Here is a 21239-nt window from a genome sequence, read left to right on the forward strand (position 1 = left end):
GTAATCCGAATCATGTGGCGCACAGATCTTTCGTCTCGTTGCCGCTTTATCTCAGCACTGTAAATATACACGCCAAAAAGCAGGTACAAGTACCTTGTTATAAATTCATCATAGATACACGGTCTAAGAAGGAAAGCAGCTTATGGTTGATGCTTATATAAAGAGGATAAATCGTTACGATAGTTACTTCCTCAATCATGTTAAAATCAGAGTTGGAAGTTCGAATCGCGCCAGAACACTCGATCAGCGGACAACATCCATCTAATGTGGATGCTTATCGAAATTTGTTCACCCTTCAAGATGTACAAGCTCTAGTGAAACATGCAACAGGCAGCGACACAGTGGTGCACAAATTCTTCTTGAGATCATATTCTGATGGGAAGCTCGGATTTTTGGGATCACATCAAAAGCTCAGTGTGGAAGTCAAAACCGCAAATGGGAGAGATATCCTGTCCTTCTTCGTTAAAGCTATACCATATGATGTACCCAGTCAAGCTGAATATGTGCTTGATAAATGTGTCTTTCTAAAAGAGAAAATCTTCTATCGTGACATATTTCCTCAACTGTATCATGAGTATAAAGATGAACCATGGACTGCAACTTGTTTCTTGGTCAAGGAGAATCTCTTGGTATTTGAAGATTTAGGTGTTAAAGGCTATTCGTTGAGGAATAGGTTATTTGACAAAGAGCTCATTGTATCCAGTTTAACATCCATTGCCAGAATGCATGCATCCTCTCTGTTAGTGGAAGCACGTCTTGGAAAGTCTTTGAAGAAAATGTATCCACATGCTTTCGTTGAGAATGCTTTCTCTGAGACTGGCAAGACTAGAATGTGGTTTGAAGTAAGTGTGAATGCCATAGTTGCTGTAGCTAAACACCTTGGTCTGGATGCCAGTTTGATACCAAAAGCTTGTGAAGAAGTATACGCAGCCTTAGAAATGTCAGCTACAAAAAGAAATGTTATTAGTCATGGAGATTTATGGGGGAATAATCTGATGTTCAGTAACACAGTACCTCCCAAGTGTTTCTTGGTAGATTTTCAGCTAATAAGATATTCTCCTCTGGCGCACGACGTGATACAATTGTTGTATCTTTGCGCTGATCGTGATTTTAGAGAAAAGTGGGAAGAGGCTATGCTGAAGCATTACTATAGTGTGTTGTGTGAAACATTAACCTCAGCAAAATCAGTTTCTGTGAAAGTTCCATCTTGGTCAGAATTAGTCGAAGGGATGGAAGAGCAGAGATTATGTGCTCTAATCACTGCAGCTATATATTTCCAGACTGTGTTATTGGATGAAAAAATAGGTGCAGAAATTATGAATAATTCTGACAGTTATCATGAGTTTGAATTTGTAAATAGAAACGAAACAGTGCTTAAAATAATGAAAATTGATCCGGTATATAGAAAACGATTATCAGAAACTGTTACTGAATTAGTTGAGTTCAGTTTCCGATTAGATAAATTACCAAAACCGACATAACGTTATGAAATTTCTTATTACATAATAACAAGTTTTCTATTCTAAGATTCAAATCACATTGTATTAATTAATTGTTACACGGTGTTCCATTGTATGTACATTATTTATATATGAACATTGTTTACAACAAAGTAATATCATAAATAGAATTTATGAAATAAAAGTTATTCTTTCTTGTTTCTGTATTCGTTTAAATAATTTATTAAAAAATCTATAATCACTATTTTTTGCCAATTATTTTATAAACAATTCCTCTTTCGTGTATCGTAGAAATAAAAATCTTTAAGCTAGATTATAAACATTTTCTGATGGTAAAGTTGATTCAAGATTGTCATCTATCAATTGTTGTTCAATCTCCTCTCGATCTGGAAGTATAGTCCTAAGGAAAGACCAATTGTGATCGACAAGTTGTACTTTCGTCTCATCGACATTATCGATTTCAGCTACAGGTGGTGATTCACGATTTTCCGGTCGTGATAGTTCTTCTTCGCTTTCCTCTGATTCTTCGTCATTCTGCATTGTTTCATCCCTAAGCAAATCAAAATGAAAAGCATGTAATTTGTCCAAAATCAACTAATTACCAAGTTATCATTTCAAGCCTATTACTTGAAGATCTATTATTTAAAGCTTTAAGTAGTTTTAATTTCTGAATTATAATAGTTCACTTCCAAGCATTTCTCACAATTAGACTGTGGATCTTAATGCTATTTTACATTCCTATGAATATCGTTAACTTAATAGAGTTTTATTTGACTTACTAATTATTATAACGAATATTTCACTTTGAAAATTTTATATACTTTTGTTACTGTTGTTCTTTTAAATTTCACAATAAATGTGTAAACATATCCATACAGTATACATATAACTTATTAATTACGATGTTTTGTTAAATTACCTCTCGATTCTATCGTCAGGTGATTGAGTTTTTGACACAGATGACGAGAGCAGAGATGTGATGAATGATGCGCAAAGCATCTTCATGGGCGGTAATGTGTGGGCTGAGACGCTGAGAAGCTGAAAGGCATAATTAATTTTATCTTAAATATCGAAATTCACGCAGTTTTTAATACATTCAAAATGTGCTTAATATCTTTTTGAAAAAAAAGAAAGAAATAAATAAAATGCTCCTTTTAAATAAAAATGTTTGTTTACCTAGATAAAAATAAACAACGAATTAAAGACGACAAAGAAAGAAACAATAAAGAAAACATTTCAAGTAAGGAGCTAACTATAATTGGGAAAGATACGTATGATATTTGACGTGCGTTTACTTCTTCGGTAATACTTGTGACGCTCGCGACATCCGATTAGTTAATTAGTCTTAAGGCTGACGCAGGCACACCCCCGAACGAAAATTTCCGCAATTCCTGCAATCTTCTACTTCAGATCTAGGTTGACGCGTCTCTTACAACCTACACGAATATTCTTCTCGGTATACACCAGTTTTCGCCAGAAAGTTGCTAGAAAAGACGCATGTTTCATCAAACAAAACACATGCGATAGTACCAAGAGACATACACTATCTATATTTAGTATCTTAATAGAGTATAATAGTATTTCATAGAGTTTCCCTTTTCATCGATTACCATCGAGATGTCTAGTATAGTTGCACGATATTTAGTATTTTGTATGATACTATTTCGTAGAGTTTCCTTTAATTAACTCTTACTGGGATATTCCGTGCATATAATATACAAAATTCTTTAAATAATTGTAATATTAAAATCTTAGCTAAATTAACGATAAGTAATTAACGTTTATTATATTAAAAATACGAAGAGCTTAACACGTTACTGTTAAAGTATTATCTTATATTTAGAGTTACACCATCTTTTTCACTACCAGTGTTTTTAAGCTCACGAGATATACGCAGAAGTAGTACTTTTTAAATAGCTGCATCGATGCAACGCGTCACCGAATGTGCAAATATCAACAAACGTATTAAGCATATAAATTGACAGGGCTATTATCTTAACGATATTAAAATCGAAACATATAAATGGATCAAAGGTGCATTTAATTGGGAAGAAGGTCAATCTGTCGACGTGTGACGTCCTCATGGATTTTGACGAAATCTTTTTTAATTACCTTGTTGTGACGTGCGTATAACAAGAAAAATAATAAAAACAGGCAGTGAGACCTCTATGACCTTGACAAAATAAAATACCGCCTTAGTCAACAATACGGCTTACTCTGTCTTATGGAATGGAGATAGATCTTTAAACTTTAAAGTGTTGAGCTTTGTTGACACTATGAGCGTTATCGCTGTAGTATTGGTTGGGCTATATATTTTTCCGGCGGTCGGGTCGCGTTGCAAGGCGACTTGCCAAATCGATTCACATATTGATAGCTTTTGAATCAATGGGTTCCTAAACTCAAAACCGTTGAATTTTGCTTTTCTTCATCGAGTACCATTGGAAAATAGAAAAAAAATTTTAAACGGCGGTTTAACTATATACGTCGTTTTATTTTTTCCAAGGTCATTGGGATCGGACCGCTTGTTTTTATTAGATTTCTCGTTATATACGCGTTACAACAAGGTAATTAAAAAAGATCTCGTCAAAATTCACGAGGGCGTCATACATCGGCAGATTCACCGGGAAGAAACAATGCCGCTGTGCAAGTTTACGGGAGAATGGCGACCAGTTTAAAACAATCTAACAAGATTAGATAGAATACCCGTCTCGATATACACCTACACATGAGGGGAATACGATTTTATTAATAGGTAACGTAACAATATCAGGACAGCCCCCGCGAGAGATAAGACTTTGTTCCTAGCTTCCCCAACAGGTTCGTCCTGGCCTGGTTTTACCGGAACATTTGCAAACAATTCCGGAGCGACATTGAAAACCATCGTTCTCCATTGTGCACCGTAACGAGAATGAATAAAGGCTCGTACTGTCGAAAGTTTTGATTCTTCATCGGCTGTTGGAACTTCGCTTTCCAGTTCCGTTAATCTTTCCGAAGAATCGGAAACTTATTACGTACATCTGAAGCTCCGCTGCGACTGGTGCGCGCGGCGATCTATCATTTTTGTCAGAGCAAATATGGCCGCAGACTGAGGGAGACATTAAGAGAAAGTTAAAGATAAATTATTGATACCGAATGAATTAATAAATTGGAATAAATAGAGATATGAAATTTATGTAACAATATACTAAACTGTTTAATATTATAAGCAGCGGATGTTTAATATTAAATTAATATAGTCCATCAGGATGGATTTAGAAATATAAAATTAAATTATTTCGCACGTCTAAAATTAAATTGTTGATATTAGCAAAAAATATGATGAAATGAGAATATATATAGCAATGATAGGAAATAATATAAAATTATTGTTACCGAAGAAAGAAATTGTTTTGTAATTTAGAAAAATATTAGAGTTCGTGTTTGATTTCTTGTTACGCATTTCTAGAAAAATATAGAACGTAACGTAGCATAAATAAGGAACAGTCATCAGGTGGTTCATAAGCAATTAACTCTACTATTCCACAGAATTGACGCAATATGCAAGAAAGCTGTGAGCTAACGGATATCCGCGTACTGTGAATCTTAAATAACGACGTAGATCTACCTAATTAATCAATAGCTACGAGATGTTTTGTGTCCGCTTTTATACGCCTTCAAAACTGAAAACGCTCCTAAAGACGTTTCAAAACATCTTTATGATTATTTAGAAAAATGTACAAAATATGCGTAACACATTATTTGGAAAAAATGAAACAGAAAGATATTTCTCATAAATATGAAAAATTTAAATAGCTGAAACTATATAAATAGTGAAAATAGTTTTTTCTCTTTAAAACAGTCATTAAAAACATTTAGTTCCCCGCAAAAAAATTGATATCTTCTAATAGATTCTCTCAATAAACGTTAAGAAAATAACGCGTAGAGGTCTCTGAACGATCTTGTAGAATTAATTATCCGCTGCGTCCGTGTTCTCCATAACGCCATCATTAGCGGATCATGCGGCCTTAAGGACCGCAGAAACTCATATGATGATCCTTAATTTGCTTAGCCTCCAGACACTAAAGGCGTTCTCCAAATGGGGCAAGATTTTACTTTTAGACAAGCTGATATTATCGCGTTCATTTAAATGATCACACGCAGACCGACATCGTATACGAGACAGTTCAAACGAGTTTCTCTCTCTCTTTCTCTCCCGTCTACTTGTTGCACCAGCTTAGTCACGATAAGGGAAACTCGGTCTATTGATTTTGCATCGGCCTTAAAGCGATGAGATTTTGTAGCGGTACACGTGGATATCCCTTCTTGAGACCGATCTCCATTGTTCTTTGGAATGTTTGCGTGATATCAAACGGTCAGTTTATTTCTGATTTTCGCCTCTATCTTCACCCTGTTGGCCAATTACAAATTTCTTATCATCCTGAAAGAGAAGCAAACGAGTGAGACCAAATATTATTTCTGTTTCTTTTCTTCGCCTTTATCTCCTATATAATTATTTCACAAAAAGATACCAATATGTTCGTTGTCATTCCCAACGTTTTCAGGTCTTTGAAAGAATTCTTCTATGTGTTAGGTGTTTAAAGTTGAGATTTTTGAAAGAATTATTCAGCCTGCAATTTTATCACGTACTTGGACGATTTCCGGGAAGATCGAGACGATTCCTTGAGTGACGCGTGCCGAAGGTTTTTCCGTCGAAGACAATGCCCTAGGTCGGAGGGACAACTGGAACGCCGTGAGAGGGTGGGAGTGCGGAGAAGTAGCTCCTATATTAAATCATGGCGAGGCCACTTCCCAAAGTCAGTTCTACGTTGAACGCTCAGCCAAGAAACTCTTCATCGGTGACTCTTTTCCGATCCTTTTATCGAGCAACACGTTATCATCTCTTCTTCTACTTTACTGTAAAGATATCCTTGTGAATAGTATATATTCCTCAATACAATCAAGTATAAAGTAAAAGAAGAAAATAAAAGGTAAATTTAAACAGAGGAGATCGGGATCTTGATATTCTGCAATTTGCTTGATATTCTTCATTGAAAGTAACTTCTGGGCGTTTGTGATTGGCAGAATTTTTCAAATATTACACTGAAGTCTCAAGCTGGTGACTACGTTCTTCAACTAAATTATCTCGTGTATCAAGAGAGAGTAGAAGAAGTAGCTTCCGACGTCTATCTACAACAATTTCGGGCATGAAGTTAACAGCGTGGAATTCTATGTGCATCCTGATAGCTGTCTTCTTCCTAACGGTTGCCACGTCTGCATATCCTGCTAGCAATCCAGAGATAGTGAGTACCTCTCTTCATATACTTTTAGTGAAATTGTGTAACTTACACTTGAATAACACTGACAAGTTACTTCAACTATCTTTGATTATTTAAATTTGTTAAAGATGATACATTTACTGTGTTACTTTGATCTGTTAAACGTAATGGTACACGTCTTTCATCAGCGTTCCATCGTGGTCCATTTATCATATTTTGCATCTCGTTTTCCATTTATTTTCCTGTAGATGGTTTAATACATCAATTCTTGATATGAATCTTGTTTGAAACGTAACCACGTGCTGAAAGTGGCGCGTGGGCATCTGCTTGGGGCTTTGACTCATAAAGTCGCGTTCCTCTCTGCGAATTAGGCACGTAGATGCGGTGAAAAGAACGATAAAGCGGACAAGTATAGGAAGACACGTTCGTGAGTCAGCTTATTACACAGCAACCGGTGAAGTCCGGTGAATATCCAGAAACTATTAAATCAAGATGTAGTCTCTGAAAATGAAGCAGCTTTCTTCATTGCATTAATTTTTCATTGCTTCGTTATAATCTTCATTATAATTCTTGTTTTCGCAAAACGAAAAAAAGAAATAATCGTTCTATCGTTTAAAAAAAACGATAATTTCAAACAAGTCATGATTTTCTGGCAATCAGAAAATGTTATCGTTAGGTCGCGCGAGTTTGCATTGACAAAATGGAGCAAATAGATAAAGGGGAAACACATAATACACGTGTATGGCGATAATTTCGCCTGAAATGACATAATTCGGTCATCGATATTCATATAGATACAACAAAGACTTTCTCAATTACATATAGAACTATAATTGAATTTCCAATTAATTTCATACGTTGACTGTTCCATAAGTTGTTAGTTTGTGTGAAATATTTCTCTCCTTTAAATAAAGAGGAATTTTTGTTTAATCTTTTACGCAGAGTGCAGAGAAATCAATAGAAATAAATGGAATTCCGTGTTTCCCTTCTTATAAGCACGTGGGATGCATATGATAATATTGCAAGCACGAGTGGACGTTGCTCGCGAATGGTACTTATTAAATCAATCTCTTTTCTCTACTTGTATTGGTATATCTAATCAAACCGAACTGTAGGTGGTACCGTAAACAGAAATCATGCTTGCGAAAATTCCGTTCGAATCGTTCGATTATAGTTAATTCCTCCAAAGTCACAATCTCGAGATTCTATTTCACAAATATTTTTATCACAAATTTTTTTAATATTTCATAACGATATTAAAATTGTAATATAATTGAGAAACGGAAGGATGATGTTAAATTATTTCAAATATATCATAGTTTTAATTTTGAATTAAATTCTAAAATTAAATAAAAAAAAAAAACGTCACAATTATCAAAACAGAAATGATAAGAATGATTTATAAATAAAATTTGCATAAAAAAGAAATATTTTAAATTGCGACTTCCTTTTGTCGAAACGATTGTTCAGTTTATTTATATATTTGTTTCATAGTGCACACGGTTCTTTGAGTTTTATTAAACGTTACCAATTGTTTTTTTAAGATGTATAACTTGCAGGCGATCGAGAATATGCGACAGATCCCACAATGGCACTGTCTACGTTACAGAAAATTCGATCTCGTACGCCGCTGTCGGAATTACCGTTTAGGAAGGAAACACTGACAAACACAAACTCATCGCAATCCCGTATGGACGACCGCAACGAATAAGTCACAATATTTCAAGTTTTATCGACCAGCTGTTCTAAATGTTCTGCTGCAAATACTTAAACTCATATAAAAATGAAATGAGATGTGGCACGTCATAATAACACTTTGGAATTCCTTATGATCTTAGTTGATAAATGGAACTTGCATAGATTTTAATTTAATTCTTCACGTCTCGTTATTTATTGCAAGACTGTATTTCTAAGACTTCAAAATTTATCTTCATCTTTTAATTTGTATAAAATAGAAACGGGAAAGAAGATAGGTAAAAAGATGAGAATATCTTATGGGATTAACAGTTTCCATTTTCCTAAGATTAAAACTTCACTAAAAATTACTACATATTGTATTAAGTTATTAATATTACTTGTACTTTTATGTTTCCTACTTAATTATTTATACTATATTTTACGAGAAATTGTGTATATATAAACGCTCTTTGATCTCATTGTAAAATGAGAATATGTTCTAGAATAAAATTATTTTTTCTATCACGAAATTATTTTGAAATGAATATCACCTACCTGTCGAATCATACATCCGCTAATTATAAACATAAATTGCAAAGGTATATTCTTTTTTACTTACCTCTTTCACCATTCCTTTTCCTGTTCTCAGTTGTTCGTGCATAAATGGAGCGGGTACTTCCTTGTCTGAGGTAGTCGTGCTCGCTATTAGGTTGCTGAAGGCGGTCGCAGGAACTGTTGCATTCGTAGATAAAATTTCAAGAGAAATAGTCACTTCGGATTCTGGTTCTAACGTTAATAATTCCTATTGATGAAACAATTAAATATATATAGTACATATGATCATTGTGTTGGATGATTCAATAAATGTACAGACATTTTGTATCAATACGTTGTGCATACATTTGCCGTGTACGTACTTGATTAGAATCTAAAAAGAAAAGCTGCGATCTTCGTTGCCATGATCTGTACGATGAATCTCGTTTCACTTGCAAATGTGGTACAAAGGTGGCTCCCAAAATAAAACTATTATTTTCGATAAAATCTTTTCTTGTGTAGACGGGTGTCGATTTGTGGGGTGTGAATACAAACACTAAAATTAATAAATTACCTGCTATACAAAAATAAAAATTTGGGTATCTTTTACAGCAAGTTATATATTTACGTGAATTATCGGTCGTGAAAACAGCCATGTACGTTGATTTCGGATCTGCCGTAAGAGTTGCAATTTTTAGAGGTACGCTCCATATTAACGTAAGCGACAGGATGTTCCACACCGCAATATGCTGCGTGGAAACTGCTACCACAAGATGACAAGCATCTTGTTTTCCAAATTCAATTCGTCTAGTAAAACATATATAATAATCCCAATGCTGTTCTTATGATTATTATAAGATCTATTTTTCATAAAACTTACGTCACTGGATACTGATATTGACAATGTGTAAGGCTACATTTAAATGTACAAGTATCAGGAGTCCATATTGTTAGACTAGAATCGAAACCAATACCAACTAATGAACCATCAATCGAGAAACCAGCATCCGTTGCAGGCAGATTTCTATAATCTCCTACACTATGGCACTGCCAGTATTTATTTTTTTCTACAACAAATTTGATCTTAAAATTTAATACTACAATTCTCTTATTACAACATAACTTTTACATACTGTGTAAGGATGAAGGTTCTACGAGATGCCATAATTTGAATTTTCTATCTCTGCCTGTTGTAACTGCCAGTAACTGTCCCTCGTCACCGAATAACATGCACGGTTGGAAGTGCAAAGCATTCACACCGCCATCGTGAGGAAGCTCGATTGACGTGTTTAATGCGAACCTAACAGGTTGACAACTCAGTATATTAATATTTACACATCAAAAATGCATATCTTGTACTTACTGTTGTTGTTTAACGTTATACATCCAAAATTTCAGCCTTACTTCTATACATGACATTTTATCGTTTCGTTCTTCAACAGTCGCCATCCACATACCATCGTGATTTATTGCTATCTTTGTAACTTCCGTGTTTATAATAAGTACATTACGCTCTTGCGTTAAAAAATTTTGTGCCGTAATATTTATCTGAAAATTTATTAACAAGTTAATAAACGACATAGCGTAAATTTTTTATCTGTTTTATATTACACTGTTACTCACATTATATAATAAACTTTTTGTATGGGTATTATAAAATTGAACATGTCCGGTACGGCTGTTTAAAACTAAACAATTCGTACGCGGATCAACAATAAGGCCAGCAGGAAATAAATCTTTAGAAGATAAGGTCACGCCCCATGTAAAATTTTGTATAACTGATGTCAATTTTCTTTGTGGATTTACAACCACAATACCTATGAATATAGATATATTTTATAAATATATTTCATCTATCTAAAATAAATCTAAAGATTTAAATATCTAAAAATATTCATACCATTATCTAAAGTAGATACAGCCACGTATAAATTATCAGGAGCAATAGTAAGATGTTTAATAGGTGCAGGTAATCGAGGAAGGAAGGATTTTTGATGTGAATTTGCTAAAACCCATTTCACTAGAACACATTCTCCTCCTCCTGTATACATATGACCACCTATAATTTTTATAATATATATAGTTATTGTACATGTTGAAATTTAAAAAAATATAAGAAATATATATCTTACCCGATTTACTGAATGCTATTTCTGTAACAGGTAATGTATGCCAATGATAAACTGCTGTATAAGGTCTTGTTTGAAACAAACCCTTCCATACTACGACACGACCAGTCGTATCTCCCGTGGCAACACATTCTTCTTCTGGATGTCCAGCAATGCACGTTGGTATTCTACCTGTTTTACCCGTCTTATGTCTGCGATCATGAAATACAGTGGCATTTATAAGTATTTTTTACTGAAAATTTCAGTTTGTCTTTAATGTTAGATAATTTTTCTTAAGTATAATACATACAATTTATCAACAAAATTTCTTGATGGATTCAATATATGCAGATCTACATCATGAAGGAGTGCTATTAAATTCTCACCATGATTACCAATTATATCAACATAGTATTCATAAGATTTTGTCCTGTAATAATATGTAAGAATAATACATCATATAAATAATACATAATGAGAGCTTCATTCATAATTATTGAAGTGCAAATTTTTCTTACGATATACATGTAGACTTTGCACAAACTCCATTATCCAGATCAAATAACACTATATAAATTTTTGTGTTGCATTTAGAAATATACGTTACAAGCACTTGGCGCAATTCATTTCCATTATGAGTTTTATAATTTACAATGTGAAACGTTTTTATTTTTGGCTCTATTTGAAATTTTAATTTCTGTAAAAAGTATAACAATTATGGATTTATAAAAAAGGGAAATCATGATTTTATACTGCTAAAAAATACATTTAATGTTTATACCAATTTCTTTGTGATAATGCCACTTTGACAACTCCAAAAATTTAATTCTCCATTTTCTGTACAGGCAATGATCAGATTGGGATTTTCTGGATGTATTATTAATCCTGCAATTCTATAATTTGCTGGTTCTAATTCTTTAACAAAGTCTCCAGTTTGTGTACTGTAAGATCTTATAACATGCTTCCTTACTATATATAATGTTCTGTAACGTGTATGTATTACTTAAAAGTTGTAGTTAATATTTCTTGAATACCGTAGTCTAACATTTATAACGATATTTACTCATATAATTTCATTAACAAAATTAATGAAGTACATGTTTAGTACCATTATGTTTATAACCAGAAATTTTATATTTAAACGCCAAAAAAAATTATAATTTTTGTATATGCTGAATTAAAACTTACTCTCCATCGTGTGAAAAAACTGGCCGTTGATCAATTATACTTCCTCCACCTTTTCTCGTTACAACTAAATCGTCTACATCAATTACTTCAATATTTGTTGACTCGCGTCGCGTATTCAGTTTCATCTGCATTTTTTCACTTATGTCGTAAGAGACCAATGTTCCGAATAATTAAACGTGGTATTGTATACCCCATATATTAATGACACAATAAGATACAAAATACAGTAAAAAAATATTATATTTTGATAACTATAAACGCGTAAAAGATAAATTAACCAAACCAAATGCCTATCACATGGTGTCTTCTCGTATCCAAAGATCCAAATACTTAAACAAACTTCATTCACCATTACTGCAACTGCAATGATAAAAGTACCTAAATCCTTACGTACAACTTCATTTGGAAGAATCATAGTATATTTTTTCACAATCGTAATAACAGCTAGTAATAATCTTAACAAATGTAAAAAAATTTAATTATTTATATATTTAATATTCATAAAGATATCAACTATAATGAAATATTTTAAAAGCTTATTAATTTACAGACTACACATTCACCTCCTACAGCAATTGAAATTGTAGTTTAGCGACATCTGAAATACTCTATGCACGTTATAAAATGCATCGACAACTGTAGTATTCCTTTTATCGGAATCTACAATACCCTGTGTTGACATAGTTGATTCGAACCGTGGGGAATATTCTTTATCAATAGTAGATGAATTACGCATTTATTAATTCTACTGACATAATAGAATTAATCGGTTTTAAATTGAATTACTTCCTCTACCGATAAGTTTCAATTTCTTATTGTAAAAAATTGTATCTTTACAATGATTACAATCATATTATTGTATTCTGTATCTTCGTTAAATATTAATAATGAATATGTGATATTAATAAAAAGAAAGAAAACATTAAACACAATAATGTCGTTCATACTTTAACATACTCTATTCGACGAAACTTTTTTTCGAGTAACTGTTGCTTTATTCTCCCTTAACTTTACACATTATAGATAGTAACATAAGTGGGAACTTAGAAAAAGAAAAACTAATCAGGCTTTGAAGCTGCATCAATAAATAAAGCGCATGAATTTCGGCTTTGAGTGGATGGAAAACAAGTACTGCACGCGAGCAAAAATTCAAATAAAGATTTTATTGAAATATAAGGAATCTGTACCAGACAGAACTAAAATTACCGTTTAAATTTGGTACTACCGGGGTTCACATCGTATATGCCTGCGTAATCGCTGGGTTATCTTTTCACATTTTTTCCTCTCTCCTTGTGTCGGTATGTGTGTATCTGTGTTGACTTCATCTGTTTTTTTTTTTAAATCGTTATAAGTAGAATCTGAATATTTCTATAAGTACAGAAACAATATTGAAGGTACGCGCACAGTCTATCTCAAAGTCTCTAAAGCTAAAAAGGATTTTTCTCCTAGATCTGCAGTTCTGCGATTCTTACATTTACAACTTAAAGGGGTTTCTTGCTTTCCGTTTCTCTATTTACAATTATGATAAACTGAAAGGTCTAAAGCTACGCGTTTTCTCTCTCTCTCTCTCTTTCATTCTCACTCTCGCTCTAAAATCGCTCCGTTATCATAGAATTGTAAGTGTTCAACTATTTACAATTTTTACAGAATATTTCTCTCTCAATATACAGAGTGTATTGGTTTACATTACACAACAATTTAATAAACGTGTATTTAAAATTCCTTGCAAATGCGAATTGCAAGAAATCGCGCGACCTAAGTGCACACAGACAGTCCCATTTTCTTTTCTCGTTTAAAAAGATAAATCGTTATAATTCTGAGTTATTTTCTCTTGCAAATAGATCGTACATAGTCAATCAGAAAAAAAGAAGAAATATGAAACATTTGTTACCAATGTATCGTCGATTTATCATTTTAAATTATAGTTAATCAATTTTAATGTACGACAGAGAAGAAAAATCTTTCGAACGAGGCTCGTTCTTTTCTCATAAAATGGGACGTATTGTGCGCATAGTCTCTAATACTATACTAAGAATGTAAAAATCAAAAAAACTTTTCTTTGTTTTTATATTAGTTACAATAAATAAGCAACGTATATGTATTTTTTTCCTTTTAAGATTTACGCTTATACAATAACCTGTATCACGAATTTACTGGTTCCGAAATTGGTGCACACGCGCGCCAAATGTACGGTGCGGCAGAAGTTATAAAGAAAAAGGAAGATAAAATAAAATAAAAGGAAGAGAATAGAGTCAATCTTTGAAGAAGTTTAACGACATTAATTAATTACATTGTTCGGATAGAAGATCGTTAGAATTTGGTTGTACTCGATTCTCTGTTCAAGATGACCGTTTTCGAGGTAGGAACATTCCTATTTGGTGAATACACGTCGACAACCCATCTTAAAAAAATAAAATGGCGCTCTCTCAAGGATATGCATAAATATTTCTCGAAATACATATTTGTAAGTATATATATATATATCGTTGGAATTAAATGTCGCGTGTATGAAAACGTATAATACGCAGTCAGTCCTTAAATTCAAATGGAAAAGAAGGGAAATGAAAGAAAAGATACCTTTGAAGGTATACAAAAAATGCAACATCTAACACGTTTAAACAATACTTAATCGATTCGTAACAAAAACACCGACAACCGATATAAAACATGTTATATAGATTATAAAGTTATCATGTACTATGTTGTTGATAACGTACATCGTTTTGCTTCCCTTTTTCAGCTTGTTTGTCACTGTGCATTGAACTGTATGTGTATGTGTGTAGGTCTGTTTGTGTAAGTGTGATGCTATAACAACTTGAAAAAAAATCAATAATGCGTTCGTGCCTCTAAACAAATCTAAAATCTACGAACGAATGATACAACACCTCTTTTCTTTTCTTTTTTGTGACAAAATGTTACTCGCTAAGAAAAAGAGAAAAAAATGAGAGTGATATTCATCAGTTAAATACAATATAATATCATAATGCTGAGAAATACGTCATCAAGATAACATTAGTTCCTTTTTTGTTATTCTTGTTTCTATATACTCGAAAATTCATTTTTTTCGTATTTTCTTAAAACGCTTCTACGAAGCTGCTTTGATTATTCTAAAAATGAATTAGAAAAATATTTCTTTCCAGATCTGTACTATTTTATCATAGTAAAATTTGAAATTAACTAATTTACAATGGCATTCCACCATTCTTTATCTTTTTTTTCTGCAGAATTCTAATACAAGCGGAAATGCAATCAATGAGAAAATGTTATTTATCCTCTAAAATGTTTCTTTCAGATCTTTTTGCATTTTCTTTTTGTCTGATTTTGGTACAGAGTGTTTACGGTCTATCAAGCGTCTTTAAAATGTACAAGTGTATATCACGATGTGACAGCGACTCATGTACCGTTGTTCTTTCGCGTTTACTTGTCGCGTAACGATAGCCTTATTATCTTTTATCCGCTGACTTACACGATAATTTTCTATTCGACACGTCGGAACTGACCGTTCGAATTTTTATCCCCAAACAAATCCACGTCCAATTTTAGGTTCACGTAACATCTTGTTCTAGGAAACTGCGAGTTGAACAATTTCTTTGTAATTACACATAACCTCGATCATCCTCTTCGTAATCACCAAAAAAGAGTCCGTTTTACTTTTTTTAGAAAAAGTCCATATATATATAGCTCGATACTGTCAATACATACATATCTATGTATGTATGTATATACATACATAGATATATATGTATTACATACATAGTATATGTATGTATGTATATACATACATAGATATATACGTATATGTGTGTGTGTGTATATATATGTTCAGCATTTTCGACTCTACACTTCAACGTGTGAAAATAATTTATATTTACAAGCTGGTTCAGTATTAGAAATTCGCATTAAAGCGTCCTTATTTAAAGATCGTTAATAGATATCGCTCTTTGGATCCCTTTCCCGGAAGAATCCTTTTTCAGTCTTGCACTCCCTGATGGTAACGGTCTTCAAATTTACCGTCACGTCTGTAATGAACACCTGATCGGCAACTGGATTCCGCGCGTGCCAGTAATCCGTACCAGGACTTGAAAGAGGGACATACATGTCGGTCTTCGAGATTTCCGTCTGCTTCACACTCGATGTATTGCTATTGTTGTTACTACTGTTGTTGTTATGATTGTTGCTATTGTTATGACTGTGATGCCCATTGACGACGGTCGGTAACCTGTTGTTGTTTGTATATGAATCCGTAGGGCTAGGTGACTTGTGACCGTTCGCGTCTACTGTCACAGCTCCGTTCGACTTCTCTTGTTTTTGCTCAGACAAGTGCCTCTTTTTGGTAGGCTGTTCCAGAGGCGTGTCTATCTGGGGGGAGAGAGGTGCTGGCGGTGCACGAGGCAGCGAGGGTGGAGGACCGTGAGGCACGTCAGCTTCGGCACGCTTTTTCTCTTGCACCGCTGGAGCTGGTGTCGTCGGCACTGCTGGCAGCGGTTCCTCCGGTGTCGACTTCACGCTTGACGATGACGGCCTCCTGCCGTTTACCTTGTGACTCTGCAACGTATTTACAATCATATGTTTATTATTTTAGAATTTATCTTAATTTATTCTTTATTTATTTTATTATTTTTTATGTCTATTATAATATATGCTACAAATTTTTGATAGATTTGGAAATTATGGACACTTTTGTGATTCATTGTATATAATTGAACACTTTGTTAATTATCTATAAATCCAAAATATAGGTTAGCACTGATTAAACTCTATAGATAAACTCTATAAGACGAAGAGAAGAAGAGGAATGAATGAATACTTACGTGATAAGAGGGAGACGTTGGATTACTCTTCAGGGGCAATAGTCGAGGTATTTTGTTTGGAGGAGGACTTCCACTACCGCTGCTTGGACTGCTCGTAGTAATGGTAACACCAATTTTTCCCGATTCTTTGCTGAGAACCTCGGCCTTTCTTTTCGTACCAGTCGGTTCTCTCCTAGGCAGTAGAGGACTGTCTATACTACTATTGGAACAATCTGAATCAACACTGAACGCGGATGCAGATAATTCTGGGGCTGTTGGCGATTCGTGCCCGTCGACGGAACTCGGAAGCGTGTCTTCGTCAGGTGCAACGGGATTTAGGCGAGGCGCGGAGGTGCTACCGATAGTTGATTCATCTTGACTATCTTCTCCGACTCTCTCGTCTCCGCCGGGCTCTTCCTCGACGACCAAGTTTGCCAGAACGTGTTCCTGTGAATTATAAAAATGGTTTAGTTTATTGAAATGTTTATATAATTTTACATTAAAAATTATAGAAGAAAATACAATAATTATATTACTACTAAGAATGGAAAAGGTTTCAATATAATTGAATGAAAGCTTAATTTTTAATAATTTCCATTTTCGTACATTTAATTAGAAACACATTTAAATGTAATGTCAATAATTTAAATTTGAAAATTTGAATTAGAAAATATGCAGTATGTACTACAGTAATATACTATTATATTACATATATATAATTTTTCGAACTTGAATTGCGAATATGAATAAATTATTTACGCTATATCTAGTATCCCTCCGCCTAGGTCTCCTTGCAGTCACATCTCCACCTTTTTGACTTTCTTCGTATAATTCAATTAACCTGACGTCTAAAATGTTTTCTTCGGGTTCCCATGTGTTGTGTCTGTAAAAAGCGAAAACGCTTACATTCATAATCTGTTTTAATGAACCTGTTAACAACTTTAACAATTGTACTTTTAACTTACTTTTTGCTCCATCCTTTCCATTTTACGAAGTATTCTACTTTGCCCTGCAAGAAACAGAAATCATTCACTTAAAAATGATAATTCATACCAATAAGAATAAAATATGGAAGTGAATCCGACAATTATACACCTTACGAAGATACAGATTCGATATTTTTAATTACTAAATAATTTTATACAGTTCAAAAATGAAGTTTATTAGCGTGTTATTATTTTTATGTTATATTTTTAATAATAATTAAAATTTTTTAGAAGCTCATCTATATCAATGCTACACGAAGTACTTCTAATAAACCAGTATTTTTAGTGTAATATTTTGTAGTTATATTATATGTGCAAGCATAAAGAATGGAAATTTAACTATTGTAAAATAAATGTTTATAAGAAACTTCAAGGAGTACTAATATGCACAAATTATTACTCCCTTTATGTTAAGATTGTGAATGTAGAGTAGCAAAAAATAGTATCCTAAACTTGATTCATCATCTATAAAATTATCTGATTAGTTTGCATTCAATGAATTACTATAATATATATGACTTATGATATTTATACAAAAGGAACGATATTAATATAATCAGTACTTAAATCAGATCAAAATACCCAATATCATACTATCAACAAAATTACGCCCTAATGAATTACTCATAAACCCAACGAATTATGTATTGAAAGATAACCAAAATGCAGGAATTGTATCATTTCTCCACCTAAAAGTAGCCTAACGAAACATCATCCCCTAAATCGTCCCTCCATTCCCGGTACGATGCTCTTACCAAAAGAAAAAAGAGAGAAGCGTTTTAATAGAAACCAGAAGATTTTTATAATATCTACTGAATTATGCAATGCACATCGCACTCTTTCAAATCTTGCAGATCTGTGACATAGACGCAATGAGAAATCGAGATAAGACTATTACTACACGATGTATGATTCTATTCTTTTCATATTAACATACGTACTATATGCAGATGACAATTTGTCACGAGGGCATTTGATACACAATTTTTCTAATAAGAATAATCATAAAATTTCAATACGTGATAAGAGTCAATTATATCCTCTTTCTTTTAACTCATTAAAAATCAACGTAGTGTTAACGCCATATTTATTATATTTTCATAAAACGATAATTTTTATAATTTATTTACGTTTACGCAATTTTTCTACATTATCTGACGTTATCTATGCAGATATCATTTTGCAAGAGGATATTTGATACATGATTAAATTTTTAATTTTTACGTGATTTTAAGAATTGTATAATTTCGATATCACATAAAACGATGAAAAATAGATCTACAATGAGTATGACTTTATCCTCTTTGTTTTATTATATACAGGCATAATTTATGACGAACACATTTGATACATAATTTAATTTCTTATTTTTATAGAATTTTTATATAACAAACATAATACTTATGTATTATGTATGAGTGGTTGTTTGAATTCGTCGACCGATAAAAAGACCCTTGGCGCCAGTCATCGTTGATCACGATGTCAGAATGTGGCCGATTGCAAAGATCCGTTTCGCGCGTCTGCGTCGGAACGACGGATTTTCGAATCCATCTCCGTAGGAGCGTACGGTCGATAAAACGGGCGGCGTTGACTTCCACGAGAACCGCTGATACGGCTCACCTATTGGCCGTCGGCCAACGAACGAAAGCATGCCGACCGCTCTAGGTGCGCAGCTAGTCTGACAGTTGGAAAACAATGACATAACTGTGCAGGTATAGGACACGTTGCTTTATCGCGCATGAGCCGCTCGCAGCTGAGAAATCTCGCGTGTTTTATGTCGATTTACAACGTTGCCAGCCGAGACCATGTCGTTACTCCGAAGATCACCGCCACGGTAAAAACGCATAAATTCTTGCATAAATCGCGACCGTTTTCAAACAACCATATCACAGATATTGATGCAATAATAAATCAATCAATATTATTGTAAGTTTAATGCGAGATCATTTGGAGAATTCTTCACTGGAAACATGAATGTCAGCGGGTTTTTAACTGAAATACTGAATTTGTAAGTTTGGACGAGAATAATAGACTGTTGTGTATTCACCTTCATATGGTGTGAATATGATTACGAACATGTTATAATATCTCTGGCGCGAATTTTGAATGTTATGAAATTCTGATATTTTAGTTTGTGCCATCATAAGTCGTGATATAAGGAAATGAAACGATTGTCAAATGAAAATTAAAAAATTTTTATAAAATTAAGCTAATCAGAATTTTAAGTATATTTGTAGACTTCCAATTACTATCACGTGTTATACGCTATATATATAGTTGTGACCCATTTATCTTTCAGAAGAAAACATTGTTTAGGTTAATTAGCAAGCAATAAGTTTCATAAATTGATTAGAAATTTAGTAATCCTTTCATTTATTACGAAGTTTCATTAAGTGTTTCAATAAATTGTAGTAAATTGTAATAAAAGTATCAATTAATAGAATTCGAATAAATGAAATGAATAATGAGTTTGAAAATTAAAAACTAAAAAGAAATTAAAAATTATCTATTTGTAGCTTCAAGAAGTATAACATTTATTTTTCCCGAAAAGGCACGCGGTAATGCATAGATATTTAAAGACATATTTACAATACAACGAAATAAATAAACGTAGTATTTCCTATAAAGCGTTAATGTACCAATAAAACGTGCCTGTTCAAGTTCGATGTGAGATATCGAGAGCATCGTACATGATAGAAATCGCAACGGGAGGGGCAGAATTGTCGAAACGATAGAGGTGGGAAAGAGAAAGATCATGAAGAGGGGAGGAGGAACCGGCAACGACGCATAGACAAACAGATTCCATGTAGTGGCGCTATCTGCCGGTGACGGTTCGCATTTCTCTTACTTACCCGCTTTTCCCTCTTCTTTATAATCCGTTCCGCGGCGTAAACTCTGTCACCTAGATCCATGTTTCTAATCCTTGTTCGTTAGATCCGTAATAAAAGCTGTTAATATATCCAACAAGAGAGTGGAGGGTGTCACTAAAAAACCACACTGAGTAACGTAACACCATATGTACCTATACCGTAATCTGACCACGATGCTCTAATTTAATCGAGATGACACACCGTGTAAACACAATAAACACGTGTTGTCTCGTATACGAGAAGACTCGGCATTGCTCGATGTTTTTCGCACTGATCGGGACTGAGTCGACCGACTGGTGATTAGAGTGGCTGCTATTTCAGCAGCGAGGCGGCAATGCGACCGATGTTTTTTGAAAGGCCAGTAGTCGCGG

The 21239-nt window shown here is 33.6% G+C and overlaps 3 protein-coding genes and 1 long non-coding RNA gene across 4 annotated transcripts; 2 read left to right on the forward strand and 2 right to left on the reverse strand.

Annotated features, from left to right (window-relative positions):
• The first annotated feature begins 58 nt into the window (after positions 1 to 58).
• LOC122565797 lies at positions 59 to 1666 on the forward strand. Its single transcript, XM_043722148.1, has one exon. The coding sequence runs from the start codon at positions 198 to 200 to the stop codon at positions 1479 to 1481; it is 1284 nt and encodes a 427-aa protein (XP_043578083.1). The 5' UTR covers positions 59 to 197; the 3' UTR covers positions 1482 to 1666.
• LOC122565795 (WD repeat-containing protein 75) lies at positions 1524 to 13225 on the reverse strand. The gene is made up of 15 exons (XM_043722144.1): positions 12223 to 13225; positions 11816 to 12017; positions 11553 to 11731; positions 11345 to 11464; positions 11059 to 11246; positions 10827 to 10985; positions 10550 to 10743; positions 10290 to 10474; positions 10060 to 10226; positions 9807 to 9993; positions 9555 to 9733; positions 9310 to 9482; positions 9012 to 9194; positions 2380 to 2498; positions 1524 to 2010 (listed from the first exon to the last, which is right to left on the reverse strand). The coding sequence occupies exons 1-15, from the start codon at positions 12351 to 12353 to the stop codon at positions 1764 to 1766; spliced, it is 2613 nt and encodes an 870-aa protein (XP_043578079.1). The 5' UTR covers positions 12354 to 13225; the 3' UTR covers positions 1524 to 1763.
• LOC122565806 lies at positions 4737 to 8997 on the forward strand. The gene is made up of 3 exons (XR_006316278.1): positions 4737 to 6427; positions 6522 to 6739; positions 8325 to 8997. It is a non-coding gene; the product is annotated as an uncharacterized LOC122565806 (long non-coding RNA).
• A 143-nt stretch (positions 13226 to 13368) lies between the features above and the next one.
• Positions 13369 to 20988, reverse strand: LOC122565798 (polycomb group protein Pc). The gene is made up of 5 exons (XM_043722149.1): positions 20851 to 20988; positions 17978 to 18021; positions 17772 to 17895; positions 17034 to 17459; positions 13369 to 16767 (listed from the first exon to the last, which is right to left on the reverse strand). Exons 1-5 carry the CDS (start codon positions 20908 to 20910, stop codon positions 16147 to 16149), a joined length of 1275 nt encoding a protein of 424 aa, XP_043578084.1. The 5' UTR covers positions 20911 to 20988; the 3' UTR covers positions 13369 to 16146.
• Positions 20989 to 21239: the final 251 nt, after the last annotated feature.

Source organism: Bombus pyrosoma, linkage group LG3, assembly GCF_014825855.1.
Source record: "Bombus pyrosoma isolate SC7728 linkage group LG3, ASM1482585v1, whole genome shotgun sequence".
Lineage (NCBI taxonomy): Eukaryota > Metazoa > Arthropoda > Insecta > Hymenoptera > Apidae > Bombus > Bombus pyrosoma.